This window comes from Doryrhamphus excisus, linkage group LG12 (genome assembly GCF_037039965.1).
Source record: "Doryrhamphus excisus strain RoL-2023G ecotype Guam linkage group LG12, RoL_Dexc_Guam_v1.1, whole genome shotgun sequence".
NCBI lineage: Eukaryota > Metazoa > Chordata > Actinopteri > Syngnathiformes > Syngnathidae > Doryrhamphus > Doryrhamphus excisus.
This window is the reverse complement of record NC_136368.1, coordinates 17,638,048-17,656,558: the sequence shown is the minus strand read 5'-3', so window position 1 is coordinate 17,656,558 and position 18,511 is coordinate 17,638,048. Positions and strand designations below refer to the sequence as shown.

Here is an 18,511-nt window from a genome sequence, read left to right as displayed (position 1 = left end):
GTCCGGAAAAAAAATGTCCTCTACATCTTTGCACTTGATTTGAACTCATCAAGTTCATAAGTGATGTACAGGAAATATTTTCCAATGCTTGTCATGTGATTATCTGAGGATAAATGGCAGTCTGTCAGACCAGCATCATTTCCATGCTGGTCTATGCTGTTTTGTCAGCACAATAACAGTTTCAATGATTATCAATATATGACATTTGTTCTGATTATTTTTGTACAAGGTGGCCTCTGTCATTAATTGTGAGAGGAGTGATCACAGTAATGAAATGACATGGTTATTACACACATAAATGTAGCTATGGTTGAGCATGTGTGCTGTGGGTATGACCTTTAAATCAAATTGAGTCTTTATGTTTTATTTGCATTGAATTGTGTCGGTTATCATTAATAACTAGCATGGAGAGACCTCATTACTGTCATTGCATGACTCGACTATTATGTGCGGTATCAGTGAAATCCTCTCGAAGGCTAAGCAGGCTTAGGCGATTCCGTATGAACTTCCTTGAAAACACGTCAGAGTACTGCCAAGATCGTAAAACCAACATTGTTGCAGACTTGAGTTTCCGAAAAACAGTTGTTTTCGAGGAGGAACTCTTGGGCCATGTCGACCTGCACTCTGGCGTATACATGCCGCCATGAACCATTGCGATGACCTTGGCGGGGCATCAAAACCTGGCCATGATCCTCCACAGCTCGTAGCAGGAAATGGTGTCAAAGGCTTTTTAGTCACGTCCAAGAAGGTGGTTTACGGTCTGCCATGATCTTGTTCCTTGTTCCTGAGGTGAATGATTAAGGCGTCTTTGAGCTCCTGTGGTAGTTCCTCCTGGGACCACATGGATTTGAACAGATTTGTGAGGCTCTTGGTCGATTTCTTGCCACCTGAATCATATATTCCAACTGGGTTGGAGTCAGTACCAAGTGCTTTGCCACTTGACATGAGCTTGATGGCAATGACCACCGTTGGGGCCATCAACTCTGAGCCGTTGACATCACTTCCTGTCTGCCCCTCATTATACCCCCCTAGGAAACACATTTATAGCAATACACATGTCCTGTAATTGACTGACAACCAGTCTAGGGACCTGGTGTAGACTCACATACGACCCTGAAGAGAATAAACCATAGAAAATGAATGAATAAAAATCCACCAAATACAGTTTGTAAGGACATAATCCATGATTTTCAAGTCTTTTTCCTTGTTGGGAATAAGACTTGGCACACTAAAGGGTGTACTCGCCTCGCCTGACATCTTAAAGTAGGACAAATGTGAAAAAGCAGAAAAGGGTACAGCAAAGTAGAAGAGGAAAAAGAAGTCGTTAAGTGGGAGATAAGAGGAATTAGGTGAAGAATGCATGAGCAGAAGAAGGAATGGTAAAGGTAAAAAAAAGGAACATCCAGTGACCATAGCAATTAACAAAGGCTGCCTTCTGGGCTCCGTCCCTTTAGGAAAGAGACAAGTAAGCCTTTCTAATTATCACTACTATAAAACAGGACGTCTAATCTGTGTGGAAAAAGTCACACGGCTAGACAAAGTGACCCATGTGATGTTCCTCTGGTATATCAAACTTAAGTGGGTACAAACGATAAGTTTTATAGGCACTTTAAGAGTTCTCTAACTGAACTATGCTGAGAGTTTTTGGTCCGGCCAATGCCTTTGGTACAGGGACTGGAAGTTAAATCGATTCGGGTCTTGTTAGGTCCTGCATTTTTCAGAAATAATGCTGACTGTCATGCATTAAACTACCCAATCTTATACACTTCAAGGTTTTAGAAGTTTGATTTTTAATACATACTACTATTAATCATTTTAGTTTTGGAAAAAAATAAGGGTCTAGATCAGGGGTGGGCAAACTTTTTGACTCGCATGCTGCATTGATTTAACAAAATTGACGGGGGTCCAGACTATATATTTTTTACACATATAATTCTTCTAATTTATAATTTATAATAACAATCCACCTGGAATTACTGTATCTGTAAAAGTGTCATGCAACCTGCTATATGTGCTTCATTCATTCATTTTCTACCGCTTTTTGCAGGGGCGAGAGCCGGGGTACACCCTGGACTGGTGGCCAGCCAATCACAGGGCACATATAGACAAACAACCATTCACACTCACATTCATATACGGACAATTTGGAGTGGCCAATTAACCTAGCATGTTTTTGGAATGTGGGAGGAAAGCGGAGAAATGCACGGGGAGAACATGCAAACTCCACACAGAGATGGCCGAGAGTGGAATTGAACCCTGGTCTCCTAGCTATGAGGTCTGCGCGCTAACCACTCGACCACCGTGCCGCCCGCTATATGTCCTTGTGTCCCTTTTTTCAGGAGCACTTTGTAAACAGTAGATCACATCAAATAAACAAATTGATTTTTATTTTTTTTTAAATACCTAAACCATGAAAACCATCAAGCCATGATGCCAGGTTGCATGTTAAGTTTCAATGAAACACTTTGGAAAGAACGGGCGGGCCGTATTTAAACACTTAGTGGGCCGGATGTGGCCCTCGGGCCGTAGTTTGCCCACCCCTGCTCTACATCAAACAGGGGGAACTAGACACCTTAGGACTAATTTAGCATATTAGCTATATACTGTTTTCACCTTTTGGCTTCTATGACATGGACAGTGATAAGTAAGCACTGAGGAGTGTATTGGTCTCATTATAATGACACTTCCTTCTCACAATAAGCCTGCCTGTCCCCCACCCCTCCCTTTGCAACACCCCTTCCAGTATGCAAGACAACCATAAGTGTGACATTATTATTTTTGATGATCCGAGAATAAACTGCAGAGAAAAGTCATGAGGTGAAAGAGACAGTCCTGAAGGTGACATATGTAAACGTGCTCAATGCACAGCAGAGGCAATATCAGATATGAATAGTACATTATTTTTATTTGTGTGTAATTGTAATGTATTATTTTTATTATAAGGGAATTAAGTGAAATAAGTATTTGATCCCTATTCCAACCAGCATTCTAACCACAGAGGGGTTGTGTGGCCATCAAACATATTAATTAGTCCTACTCTAGTGCAGAAACTTTTCACACTCAATGCAACACTGCCCTCCGGTGGTTATCCCGGGCACCACATCAGACAAAATCTTTCACATCTTTGTGCTAGTCGACTGTATCCTCCTAAAACTTTGTCGTCCTTATTTGTACATTACTCCCGATTGTATTACGCATTAATATCCATTACTTCTACTGCTTTTCTGTGCTCCTTCAATCCTTTGGAGTCCAGGGTAGTTTTGTGTATGGGTGTACTCTTTAGTATTTTATACACACACAGTGTTTTATCACATTTAGACAATACAATTACCTAAAATCCAAGTAGAGAAAATGTTCAGTTCAACACACTTTTCATCATTTGGCCACTTGATGGCACTGTTGGCTGACATTCTCCCTCTCCCTCTGCAACCAAACGGCTGTTCATGCTTTGATTAATTCATAACTAGGTTATTTTTCCTCGCAAATAAGGTCATGTCATGTTTCATGATCACTTCCTGTGCAGAAAGCGCTTGAGAATGAGAAATAGCGTGGCGACACAATAACAAAATCATAGTGAACATAATCATTGTTAACATTAATATTATTTTTCCCCATTTAAAAACTCATGCATGTACAAGAACACTTCAAATGTGTCATATACATTAATTTTTAACAATTGTACTGCTTTGATAAAGCGTCAATTTATTTCATTCATTTTCTAGCGCTTATTCTTACAAGGGTCGCAAGGGTGCTGGAGCCTATCCCAGCCATCTTCAGGCGAGAGGCGGGGTACACCCTAGACTGGTGGCCAGCCAATCACAGGGCACATATAGACAAACAACCATTCACACTCACATTCATACCTATGGACAATTTGGAGTCGCTAATTAACCTAGCATGTTTTTGGAATGTGGGAGGAAACCGGAATACCCGGAGAAAACCCACGCATGCACGGGGAGAACATGCAAACTCCACACAGAGATGGCAGAGGGTGGGCTTGAACTCGGGTCTCCTAGCTGTGAGGCCTGCATGCTAACCACTCGCTCACTGTGCAGCCCCACAATTTAACAGTACTTATAATATTTCTTCAATGTATTTAGTTGTATTGAGTTGTATTGCAAGTTAAAAAAATACTTTTAATAATTGTATAATTGATACATTTTTGTCCCGTTTTTGTTGTTTTGTTTGTTGATGTTTTTTTGCTGAATCGCTCAATTTCAAAATTAGGTCATGTCAATGTTCAGAATTCAATCAAGCATCTTCAAAGCATGCCCTGCCTTCCTATATCCTCTCCTTCTTATCGCCCCCCCCCTTCCCCCCCCCCCCCCCCTCCCCTGTGATGTCTGGCTTTCCCTCCCACAGGACGGATGCAGGAGAAAGCATACTGTAGATCTTGACATTCAAACATTGCATGCATTTTAATATACCTCACAAAGGTTCGGTCAGGAGGTCGGCCTGTCTTCCATCACTTGGTGTCGTCTTTTTGTGTTCCTGTCCTACCAAGGTCAATTCCGTGTGTATGCAAAAGGTGAAAGGTTTGCCGCTATCGGTCGTAGATCAAGAACAGGAAGACAGGACCAGCAGGAAGACCTCCAATTGACCGGAGTTATGGAATCTGTACCACTGCTTAAATACTAACACCGTACTAAAACTCAACTCTAAACACCTGACATCACTTCCTGTCCCTCCCGTAACTCAATTGCATGATTGTCTGTTATTGTTTACTATACCGGGTACTATGAGTGTAAAGATAATGATGTCATGTCTCAAGGGCTCTAGTCATCATGAGTGTTGGGTCCGGAACCAATTAACCGCGCTAAACAAAGAATTACATTTTAGTTATGTTTATTTATTTTATCTTAACACTCAAATTCACCCCTCCACCCAATCAGGATGAGGATAGTATTACATTACATTTCTATGTATTTTATTGTCCAATTAGCAAGGATAATGCCTGGCATATGTATTGGAGATGTTTATGGCAATAAGGCAAAAAGTTGGTCAACTTTGAGATTCTATAGTATATACCATATTTTCTGGACTATAAGTCGCTCCGGAGTATAAGTCACAAGGCCAAAAATGAATAATTAGGTACAAAAACATACATAAGTCACATTAGAGTATAAGTCTGCTTATTTATAATTTATTATTTATAATTTTTTTTATTAACTACTTGACCAAAACAGACATTACGTCCTCTTGGAAGGCAACTTCTAACAATAAAAGAATAGAGAACAGGTTGAATAGGTGTAAGATATGCTAACACAATGCTTATTCAGCTACACAAAAAATAAACATAAACAGAAAAGGTGTCCAGTGTTTATAATATTAATAATAATAATACATTTTATTTGTATAGCGCTTTTCAAAATACTCAAATACACTTTACAGAAGAATGGAGTAGAATAAAAACAAGTAAACAGAGTTAAAGATACGTTAAAATACAACATTCATTCGTTAATACACAGTTAAAACATGAGTAAAAGCGGGGCGGGGCACATATCTATTTATGTAATATAAACAGTTTTGAAAAAAAAGTTCTCCTCCCATTAAGTGTGGAAGTGGTACTATCTTGGCTACTTTCTCCCCACTTCCTTCCACTCATCTCTTGTGTCCCTGCAGTGATTTTATTGATTACCTGCATTTTTTTTTGCAGGTAATTTATTTTACAAACTGCTTAACCAAAACAGATATTACGTCCTCTTGGAAGGCAAGTTCTAACAATAACTAATTAATGAAAAAAATGAATAATTAGGTATTAGGTAGAAAAAACATACATAGTAAGTCGCACTGGAGTATAAGTCGCATTTTTTGCAGGTAATTTATTTTACAAACTGCTTAACCAAAACAGATATTACGTCCTCTTGGAAGGCAAGTTCTAACAATGAATAATTAATTTAAAAAAATTAATAATTAGGTAGAAAAAACATACATAATTCACATCTGAGTCTGATTGGACTCTGATTATTTATAATTAATTATTTATCTTTTTTTTTTTACTAACTACTTTACCAAAACTGACATGACGTCCTCTTGGAAGGCAAGTTCTAACAATAAAAAAATAAATAGTAAGATGTAAGATATGCTAACACAATGGTTATTCAGCTACAAAAAAATACCCATGAACAGAAAAGGTGTCCAGTGTTTATGTAAAATAACATTTTTTCATTTATAAGTCGCTCTGGAGTATAAGTCGCAGGAACAGCCAACCTATTAAAAAAAGCTTGACTTATAGTCGGGAAAATATGGTAAAAATCTGAAAAGTCCGAAGTGGTGGATACTTAAGTTTTCTCTTAACATTGGCAATAAACACTGGACTATTCATACAGTAGGTTCTTCTGCAGCTGCCTTGCCTGCTTGATGATCTGATTAGCCCGAATAGATATGTCAAACAGAGTTTTTGAGCAATCATACCGACTCTTTTTTTCCGAGCGGTTTCTATCTGCTTTTTCCACAAAGGGATTTGAAGCAATCTATCTGAGCTGTCAGCGGCAGCTTTTTCACCAGTCATGCACGTGAACTCGCATTTCCATCCGCAATGCAGTTCCTTGACTCACTGTCACCATCTGTCCATCAGTGGAAGATTACATAACCGAGAGGAGCCGCTGACATATGTACATGCTTCATGCTTCATACATGCATTCGCAGTTATTGTCAATACAGCATTGAATATTCCAGTCGTGTTATTATTGGTGAAATTCCCTCTTTTCCTGTCAAGTGAGCGTTAAAAAAAGGATGTTCTAAAAGTTGAGTTTACTGTCAAGAAAGGATCCTGTATCTTTTTTTTTCTTGCATTTATTGACATAAGCGCTTCTGACAAATGAAGCACTGAACAAATATCACATGAAGACAAGTTCTTAATTATGTATTAACACACTTTTGTGTCTCCATAAATTACTGTAACACGCGTATAACGTTCATTTATCTAAAATTTACAACATGTACTGCCACTCGATCAAACATCAATAACTGTATGTACACAGGAAGTAAACAAAAGAATGCCAAGAGCAGGAATTTTCACTTATTTTTATTATTTGAAAGATAAACTGTGTGATTATGTATGCAGTCAATATCTACATTGTACTCATTCAGTATGTTTCCATGCACACAATACTCCTGTAATAATCATAAACACGATTCAAGGTGATTTTGCGGTTATTAAAAAGTCGATTAGGACCCCTGTATCAATATTCTAGCAATATTAGCTCATATGAAGAAATGTGGGAATATGAAGTATATGAATACTCTCATTTGAGCAGTGAGCTTGAATTCCAGGGGCAGACTTTTCCTTTGGGAGGACACCAAGGTGTTCCCAGGTAGGCTGGAGGGATAATCCCTCCAGCGTGTCCGAGATCTGTGCCCTAGGCCTTCTACCGGTTGGACACAGAACACCTCACCAGGGAGGGATCCGGACTAGATGATTCCCTTCTTAGGGTGAATCCAACCATCCAACCATCGACAATCGTATTTTTCTACCAGTACAAGCGCTCATCTTGGTATGATGTTCCGTGTTAGGTTGCATATGCGGTAAATTAGTAATATTAAACAAAAAAGAAGGAAAGCTAGTTGAAGATTCAATTTCCAAAAAGTGTTAAAGCTATCATCGCTATTTCAAGGGGACCTGTTATACTTTTTCCACTTTTCTGACATATAAATATCGTTAGAATGTTGGCTAATTCTCGTGTTTGAGCATTTGTAAGTGAGTCCTGAAAGAAGTTTGGGATGGCTCAAAACGCTCGATTTCAGTGGGCGTTGCAAAGCTGCTCCTTTGTGATGTCACAGAGGAGCTGGCTGCCTTATGGGTGTGGCTGTAGGCACGATTGACTTTTTTAATTTTTTAATTTTTTTATTTTTACGATGGACTCTCTGCAAGCTCAGAAGTTATTGGAACAAGAGAAAAATATTTTCATCTGTCAACGGCATTTCGCACAGGACTGTTTTTGTGAACATGAATGTGAAATATCCACCAAATTTAAGTCATATGTAATATTATGCTCACTAGGTATCAGTAATGACACAAAACATCACATTACATTACATTACATTATATTAACTTAACACTGCATGTAGTCAGCCATGGCATCGATACAGTGTAAAAAAAAGTTATCCTCCAATTCAGTGTGGAAGTGGTACTATCTTGGCTGCTTTCTCCCCACCTCCTTCCAGCGCATTAACAATTTGGTGTAAACAAAGAACAATAGTCGTGCAAATGTGACTATAGGAGTGATATTTCATGTCTACAGGACTCCAATGGTGGTTAAAAAAACATATTTAGAAAGTCATAAACAGGTTTTCTATGCTCTAACTATGAAAATAGTATTATTATTGCGGGAATTCACTCCGTTCAACACAATATGTGCCTCAACCGCAATATTGTGAGCATGGGAATGTCGTCATTGTACCACCGGCGAGATGCAGATGGCTGCCGGTTTGGATGGATGACTTTATTTGAATGCTGGATGAGGAGGAGTGAATAAAGATTGATCGCTTTCAGTTTGACTTTCACATGCAGACAAATTTCTTGGTCGATTTTTTTCAGGGGACACACAAGATGTCATTTTTGGATGTCAACACCAGCACAATGGACGCTGCCTGAGCGGTTTTGAAACTCTCTTAGTGAGAGGCAGCGTGATATTGCAACATCAGTAAAATAAGTGATGTTTAGATTAAAAAAAAACATCTAATTCACCATAAATACAAGATATAAAATATTTTTTTAATAAATAAATGTTATTTATTTTATTTATTTTATTTATTTTATTTATTTTATTTATTTTATTTATTTTATTTATTTTATTTATTTAGGTGAGCAAAATGTGTCCACAATATTTTTCATACATTGTAATTTAATTTTAAATCACCATTTCTAAGTAGATTTTTTAAATAGATTTTATATTTATAAATGGAATGTTTTGAATTTTAATTTGATTTATTTTATTTTATTTATGAAAAATTTACTTTATTTTTTAATATATTTTTTAATATATATTTGTTTTAATAAAAAATATATTTATGCATACAGTCAACATAGTTACACTATTAGACCACCCTTGTTTCTTCAATTTATCCATCCATTTTAATGCCTGGTACAACTAAAAGTAAGTTTGTTATGGACAGTTATTATGATGATAACAAAATTAGATAAAAATTTATTTAAAAAAATAAAAAAATTAAATAATAATTTCCCAGAATTAAACATTTTCAGGTCCACAAATTCCCATTTTTGAAACCATTCCAGCATCAAAACACTCAAGGTGACAATTCTCGATACATCATTCCAGTTCAGCGTCAACTCTTCAGCAGGGTAATTTTTAGACTAATTGCCTTCTCTAGTTATTATTTATTCTCTATTTACTATCTCCATAAAGCAATGACCGACCCAGTTGTCATATCAATATTCTGACCATAAATATCCATTTCACTTTTGGAAGTATGGTCCGCAAATTATCACATAGCAGTTTGTCTTCTTTATTATATTTGTAATTTTGTTAATCAACGTAGTAAAGAAGAAAACAATTATTGATGACCATTTCCTCTCAGCGGAGTCCAATTATTGAATCTCAGCAGCAGTCGTTAACATTCAAGCAGGGGACACATTACAGATATTGAAAAGAGTCTGCTGTTTCCCGTAATGGAAGTATCGCTCCATACTTCATTTACTCATTTATAAGACAGATGGAGGTGTTTTCTGATCTGAGGAAAAAAGCATTTTTATTTCCCACTTTAACAATACGGCATCCATTTCATTGCATAAAGCGTTTATCAAGGCTTGTGTCTTCTCTTTTATAGTCGCTTGCCTTTTTGGTTTACAATCAGCAATCATCAAATAAATAAATACAAAAGTTGGAGCTGCAGTGTGTTTGTGTATGCAAAAAAAACTTGCTTTGTTTGCTCGTTTTAGCAAAAATATGTAATTTTTCTTATCAGCTTGGTTACATAATATATAGATATAGATAGGTTGCAATACAAATAAGGCATAGGCTGTTGGGTTTTTTTTCACCTAAAAAATGTATAGTACAGTGACAGTACATGCAGAAAGACAACAGAATTGCATAACGTCTGTCCTCAGACAAATGCCTTTCTTCTTTGTGGCTTAATGCCTCAATCGACAGTGTCGACACTCTTGGCCCGCTGTGATGAAATGCATGCTTCATCAACTTTGTCATTCTATTACACAGCAAGAAAGCCACAACACATTCAGAATACCAATGCCGTGTCTCTTGTCAGTACCCCCCAAAAAATGTGCCACAACAGTCCACTGGCAAAAAACAATTAACGGTTACACCGACGTCGCTTTTCACCAGAGGTCAGCTAAATCATTTGCAGAGATTGCAATGCATTGTCTGTTCACAAGGATTAAAGTAAAAAAGCTTCATTTTCCTATTAAAAAACATAGCCGCAGGAAATTGCATCATTTGTCAAGTTGTACCGCTACAGATTAGTGCTGCTATTAAATCCTATTGCTGCTTAAATGGTTTCAATTTCTGAGGAAATGTGTTGAGTGTGCAAAGGGAGTAATTATCTTGTACAGAAGAGCCACAAGTTCATCAACACAATATGCATGGAGATAATAACAATCACTTTAACAACCCGGATTGCAAGTTTATGCAAATTGAAGTTGGAAGCTTCCCGCAATGAGAAAAAAAGGACAACAAAAAACATGAAAATAACCGACAATGAAGCAGTACATATCACATATGAACACAGCCAATAGGTATGAATGTGAGTGTGAATGGTTGTTTGTCTATATGTGCCCTGTGATTGGCTGGCCACCAGTCCAGTGTGTACCCCACCTCTCGCCCCGAAGACAGCTGGGATAGGCTCCATCACCACCCTGCGACCCTCATGAGTAAAAGCGTTAGAAAATGAATGAATCAATGAATGTTTTGCCAAACTTTTTTGCCCCAATTTTTCATATATGAAAAAATATTGTGCACAACAAACCAAAACATTTGCCTTGCACTACTGTCTATTAATCGCTGGAATCGAGTACCCAAAAGAAGCACCATCCTATGTGTCGGTGACTCACTGAGTGTGGCTGCTCACTAGCCAAAAAAAAAAAAAGTTGCAAGTCCCAGCAATTGAATAAAAAAAGGTGGGAAAATTCAAGAAATAACTCACCATCACCGTCTTCTTCAAATAGAGGTAAAAGTATTTGTATTTCATTCATCATCTGTCATGATTTGATATTGTTTCTGCATGTAAAACGGCAATATTTTGGGGTTTGGAACAGATTCATTTCAATTTATATTGGGAAAAAATGGAATGAACTGTCTTTTATCTGCCAATGGAAACTTAGCGAACATACCCATTTTTCATTGAAGAAATATACCGTATTTTCTGGACTATAAGTCGCTCCGGAGTATAAGTATATAAAAAAAAAACTACATTAAACTACTTAACCAAAACAGACATTACATCCTGTTGGAAGGCAAGTTCTAACAATGAACAATTAATGAAAAAAATTAATAATTAGGTAGAATGCATAATTTGCATTGGAGTCTGATTATTTATAATTAATTTATCTTTTTTTTTTTACTAACTACTTGACCAAAACTGACATTACGTCCTTTTGGAAGTTCTAATAATAAAAAAAAATAGAGAACAGGCTGAATAGATGTAAGATATGCTAACACATTCGTTATTCAGCTACACAAAAAATAAACAGAAACAGAAAAGATGTCCAGTGTTTATGTAACATAACATTTTTTTCATTTATAATTCGCTCTGGAGTATAAGTCGCAGGAACAGCCAACCTATGAAAAAAAGTGCGACTTATAGTGCGTATAATACGGTAAAAACAGTAAGAATGTGGTTGAATCATCTTATTAAAGCATTGCAATTGTCTTCATTAGGGTAAGGTGGAGCCAGGAGGAAGGGGTACAGTACATCTTGGACTGGTCGCCAGTCAATAACTGGACACATACATATATATATATATATATATATATACTATATACACACATCATTCACATTCACACCTATTGTCAATTTAATTGCTCAAACTCCAATTAGCCTAACATGGGAGGAAGCCATAGAAGAGAAACACCAGGACATGCAAACTTCACCCAGATGTTCCAATGCCTTGTGCATAATAACGGTGGCTTGGTTTTCACACACATGCATCAAGGTGTAACACCAATCAACACCCTTCTTCGAAACAGATGAACAAAACAACATGCAGGGTGTAAGAACATAATTCATTCAGAGCAGGAAGGGGAACCTTAACGTGTAATTCGACCACATTTATGGGGGGAAAAAAGCACTAATTGTTGTTTTTTTTGATAGTGTTTCAACCAATCAGTTGAAAGAACTTCAGTTCAGCATGCAAACATTATAGACTTTTAATTGTGTGACTGTTGACAATTATTGAATCATTGAAGTCTACGGGTCGGACCATAGAGTCACCATGTCAGGACTGTCGGGACCGTTTCCCGACACCAAGACATAAGGAAGTGACTTCAACACACGGACACCATGTAATAAACCCACTCTAGTTTGCCTTTCGAAGTGTCAGAGTCCGAACTGTGGGTGAAGGTAAGTGAGACGTTCCATGTCCCCAGAAATAAATTTTATTTTTTTATTTTATTTTACCTTTATTTACCCAGGCAAGCAATTTAAGAATTTACAAATGCAGCCTTAACAAAGATCAAAAGCACTTTGATGGGAGAGGGAAATGCTGAAAATTATTATATAAAAAAACATTATAAGAAAATAATAATAATAATAATATCTTATTATTATAAGAAAACATTATATAAAATTACAAATACAAAAAACACAAATACAAATTTGGCCTTACTTCCACCCAACACACAATTCACCTGTCATGTTTACATTTTTGACTCCAATGCTTTCTTTGACTATATTCTACAGACAAATTATATACATAAAAAAATATTCTACATTGTTACTATAATATATATATGTCAGTAAGTGTCAGATATGCATCGACCCCAAAACAAATTAGTGACAATGGTTTTTGGAATAAGAAATGTCCTCACCGGGGAGGATATATAGAGATCAGCTGGAATTGTTCTATAATTTATACACTCAGTGACTCAAGAGCCAATGCAATCCTTCTTATGAAGCACAGTTAAGCGATCCATCACTGCTGAAGACAGTCATGAGCTGGGAACTTGACAAGCATCGGGATGCTGAGTTATGAGCGGCGCTTGCATATTACTAGCAGACAGAAGGCAAACAATGGAGGAGGTGGTACAATCCGAGCGTGCTGTTGTTGACATATAACATAAAGTATACGTGAAAGGGAGATTGTTTTGCTTGTGAAATCATACAATTCTATTAATCTTGCAATTTTATTAATCTGCTTCATCGATTGATATGATATGGTACACCCTGGACTGGTCGCCAGCCAATCACAGGGCACATATAGACAAGCAACCATTCACACTCACATTCATACCTATGGACAATTTGGAGTTGCCAATTAACCTAGCATGTTTTTGGAATGTGGGAGAAAACCGGAGTACCCGGAGAAAACCCACGCATGCATGGGGAGAACATTCAAACTCCACACAGAAATGTGGAATTGAACCCGGGTCTCCTAGCTGTGAGGTCTGCGCGCTAAGCACACGACCGCCGTGCAGCCCTAAATTAATTTCATATTTAATCATTTTAAAAAGTAAGTAAATATTATATTTATTATAATATAAATTTCAGCAAGAATAGTATGATTTATTTTATGTATTTTATTTATTTTATTTATTTTATTTATTTTATTTATTTTATTTATTTTATTTATTTTATTTATTTTATTTATATACATATATATAATAGTATGAAATCATACATACATATATAGCTATAGCTAGCAAGACATTTTCTGTATGTGTTCACAATTGTTCAGTTGAATAGGATGAAATAACAAAATGGGTTCTGTTTACGTCGACCAGGCACAAGCAAAGAGGAAGGAGAAAAGGAGTTTGAGGGTTTAACACACCTGAGTGTAATCTTAACCAATCAAAAGAACGCTTCTCGTTGCCTTTAAATGCGCAGGGCCCACTGGACTGCACAACAGAAGCCACAATGCGTGTCATCGTTCCTGACAGTCACATTAAAAACAGCAGCAGGCTAATCCAGTCATCATGTTTGTGATCTACCTGCATTCATGCTCTTTTGTCGCCAAATAGGAGAACTTTTGTTTCTATATTGTTGTGGTGCAATTTTCCGTTTTATATGATATCTGCTCGTTGTGTGGCAGGCTTTTGCTTAAACACGCGAGCAGACACATCACACCTGCTCACAAAAAAAAAATGCATTCACCGCAGTAACTTTTGTATTCCGGCACATCGAGGATAGTTGTTTTGCTGCTGTGCCTCAGAGCAAGGAAGGTTTGGGATTGGGACCGGAGAGTGCTTCTACCATCAGCTGTTGTGACTATTTTTCATAATGTCATATGTCAATGTTGACGTTTTTCTCACTTGCTTTATGTGAATTAATTGAAGAACAGTCGTTTACACCAAAGCACTAAATTGTTACGTAGCTTTAAAATGAGCTTTAACGGAAAACAAAATCTGGATAGGACACATTTTTCCACATTCCCGATTAAAAATAGACACCTTTTATTGTAGAATATCTTCCAAATGCCCTACAAAAGCAAGTCAGTATTAGACAGCAGCTTGCATGTGGGATTCAACTCCTGGGGTCTCACTCAGTTCTTTCTAGCAAGACTGGTTAACAGCCTGAGGCTTGTCATTATCTGTGGTTTGCGAGTGTCAGGTCCACCCACATGCAGATGGCAGCTATAAAGTGGGGTTGATAGAGAACCCAAGAAGCTGTGTCAGTGCATCTAAGTATTGTGAAGAGAGCACAAGGTTGAGTCTATGATTGAACGATAGGAATGTTTTTCAAAAGCGACTTAAAAAAATCCCAGCCGAAGTAATTCTAAAGTAGTCCTTGAACCATTTGAAGCAGAGATAATGGTTGTGAAGGGGCTAGGTTTTCCCCCCCTCCCCAATAGCCAATGTGTCTAAGTACTTCTGACACTGACAAATAGGAGTTGAGTTCAGAAGCATTCAAAAATAAATAGTTTGGAGGTGTGGACTGGAAAAAACAATGGAGACCATAAATTGAGTCCCGACACACACAAATCAAAAAAATTATGCTTGAACTGTAATTCTCCCATTTTTAGTCGGGAACTGATATTTCCCTGAAACTCGATTATTACTAAAGAACAGCAAAAGGTAGAAATATCAATATATTACTTTAAATATATTGTATTATATTATAATATATTATTTTTCCATTATATTTTCCAATACATTATATATTATAAATACATGGAATAATATATTTTTGTACATATATTATACAATATATTATATATTCATGTAATATATGACAATATATTGCAGAATATACAAATGATTGCCGCTTTCAATATATTGAAATATATTAAATCCAAATATATAATATATGAGTTTATATATCCCAAATTATATGCAATTTTATATATGTAAAAATATAGTCCTCTTTTGGTCTTGATCGCAAGATATTTTTTATATGTATCAATATATACACATATATGATCTATGCATATATTGCAATATTTTGGAAAATATAAACATAAGATCCCAATATATATGGAAATATATTTCCTAATACATTGCATTATATTTGCCAATATACTGCAATATTTTTTTTTCCATAAGGGAACAAACACAATCTAATCTTTCTTTTGGTAGGTTCCATGTTTATATAGCCTGGAAAGATGAGTCAAAATCATCACCATGGAGGTGTGGACTGGAAAAAACAATGGAGACCATAAATTGAGTCCCGACATACACAGATCAAAAAAAATTATGCTTGAACTGTAATTCTCCCATTTTTAGTTGGGAACTGATATTTCCCTGAAACTCTACGATTACTAAAGAACAGCAAAAGGTCGAAACAAACACAATTTAATCTTTCTTTTGGTACGTTCCATGTTTATATAGCCTTGAATGATGAGTCAAAATCATCACCATCATCTGTCTTTTGAAAAATGGCTGGATTTGAATGAGTTAATTAGGTGCCTTTATTTCCATCATTCGTCATGAATTTATGTATCTGCTCAACCAAAACAACACCGATGAAATGTGCAGCCTGGAGGTGAACTCCTACTTCAAGCCATCAAGCCAATGTCCCAAATGTGCACGGGAATACCGGGGGGGGGGGGGAGGGTTTGAGGGAGATAAATACATTTGCTCCAAGCTAAATCTCTCTTGTGGGATCCTGGGGGTGAAAAGTGATGCAAAAGCCTCTGCAAAATCAATACCAGTGTTAAGTCACAGTGGACTCAACAAAATGAGTCAATACAGATGCGTGATGCTACAAATTTAGGTATCGATCTGATACAAGGCCAGTATCACTAATACCAATATTGACATTTTTCAAGATGATAATATGGTTTTGCCATTTTTGCGTTTAATTTGTTTAATTTGTTGATCATAATACAATCACAAATATTATCACAAGCAAAAAACTTATGATATATAAATTTAGGAATTTTTGGAATGTGGGGAATACACCTTCTTCTTCTTCTTAATTTATTTCAGACATGCATACTATGTTACATTAATGTTTCTCACATATACACTTACAATACAATACACTTACAATATCTATTTATATACTTACATAGCACATACACACATATTCATACATATACAAACACATGTATATACATATATATATGCATACATATACATATATATGCATGTTCTCCCCGTGCATGCGTGGGTTTTCTCCGGGTACTCCGTTTTCCTCCCACATTCCAAAAACATGCTAGGTTAATTGGCGACTCCAAATTGTCCATAGGTATGAATGTGAGTGTGAATGGTTGTTTGTCTATATGTGCCCTGTGATTGGCTGGCCACCAGTCCAGGGTGTACCCCGCCTCTGGGAGACAGCTGGGATAGGTTCCAGCACCCCCGGGACCCTTGTGAGAATAAGCGGTAGAAAATGAATGAATGAATGTCTGTCCTCACTTCGATAAAATGTCAATTTAATTGTATTTACTGTATTTTTACACACTATTTGTTCCTTTTTTATTATATTTTATTCACATTGCATTGCATTTTATTGTGTATTGTTATTGTTTATTTAGTGTCTGTCTTTTTCTTCTGCAATTGAACAACTATAACCAAACAATTTCCCTTGCAGATCAATAACTTGTATAAGTCTAAATCCTAAAAACCCACAAAAGCGTTGAGAGAACAGGCAAACTAATACAGAAATGCCTAAATCGGTGATACCTACTGACTGAGAGACCAACATGCTAACCACTTGAACACCGTGCAGCCCGACAATGTAACAAGTTCAACAAAATACAGTTTCATTACACACCATTATAATAACTGAACAGCAAAACATAACTGAAAAATATCTGATATCATACTGGTATCGATAATGCTATCGATAATCGATAATGAATATTTGGATGCATGCAAAAATATGTTTGACGTTATTGTTTGATACATTCAAAATGACATTATTCCAATTATTGTTTTTATTAATTGCATTCTAATCATTATTACTATTAGTATGAGTAGTAGTAGTAGTACTACAGGCACTAACCGCAAAGTCAGCATGTCTTTAATATTAATATATGCTCAACCACCACCACAACAATAGAAATAATAGTTTAATAGTATTTCTAACACGACGTGATATGAATGAAATGCGGCCACTGCGTCAGCGCGACTCCAACGCATCCACACATCAAATCCCGAGGAATCCCTCCACTCCACGAAAAACGTCCAATCTTATCACAAACAAACACAAACGAGTGTAGTAGTTTCCAACAAGACACAAAGAAAAAAAACAGCGATCAAGACTTATTTCAATACCATCTTTTTTTTTTGGAACATTCTTCTGACGCTGCGTCAATTGCGCATCGCAGCTCGGATTTGACACTGAACTTTTAAGATGATTTTTTTTTTTTAAACAATCGCTGCAATAAACATCAATGAATCATATGTGACCGCTCAACCTACCTTGATGCTCTTTGTCGACTGGCATTGAACTTGATGCGATACGGTGGCGGTTTGGTTCATTTTAGAAGTCCTGCTAGGATCCAACTGATACAATGAAGTCCAGAAAATGGAGAATAAATCTTCTTCCAGGGAGTAAAAGTGAGAATTTTTTACCCCCAAAGGACAAAAGTGATCTTCCGGGAAATAAATGTCTTATTTTATTCGGGAATAAAAGTGTTTTTTTCTTCAAGCAGCAGCAGCAGCAGCAGCGATGAAGCTTCCAGAGCGCTGGTGGAAGCTGAGATGTTGCCAGTGTGCTGCTATACTCAGCAATGATGCTTCACCGAGGGCGCACACACAATCACTGCAAGGTGTGCACCATGTAAGTTCATATTATGACATCACAAACACTAATTCCTAATTGTATTTTTTTTTTTACAACTACTGTACACAATAAAGTATTTGTAATTGTAGTAAAGACCCAAACGTGCAGTCGGAAATGATGGACAGGCAATGGAGCAGGACATAGTCGC

At 36.7% G+C, this 18,511-nt stretch overlaps 1 protein-coding gene across 1 annotated transcript in view; it reads right to left on the bottom strand.

Annotated features, from left to right (window-relative positions):
* The window catches only part of dpp10 (dipeptidyl peptidase like 10), a 91,822-nt gene extending 73,618 nt beyond the window's left edge, over positions 1-18,204 (bottom strand). The window contains exon 1 of the mRNA XM_058082843.2: positions 18,000-18,204. Within this exon, the coding sequence (XP_057938826.2) occupies positions 18,000-18,059 (60 nt within the window). The 5' untranslated portion in view covers positions 18,060-18,204. The remainder of the gene's footprint in view (positions 1-17,999) is intronic.
* Between the last annotated feature and the right edge of the window lie 307 nt (positions 18,205-18,511).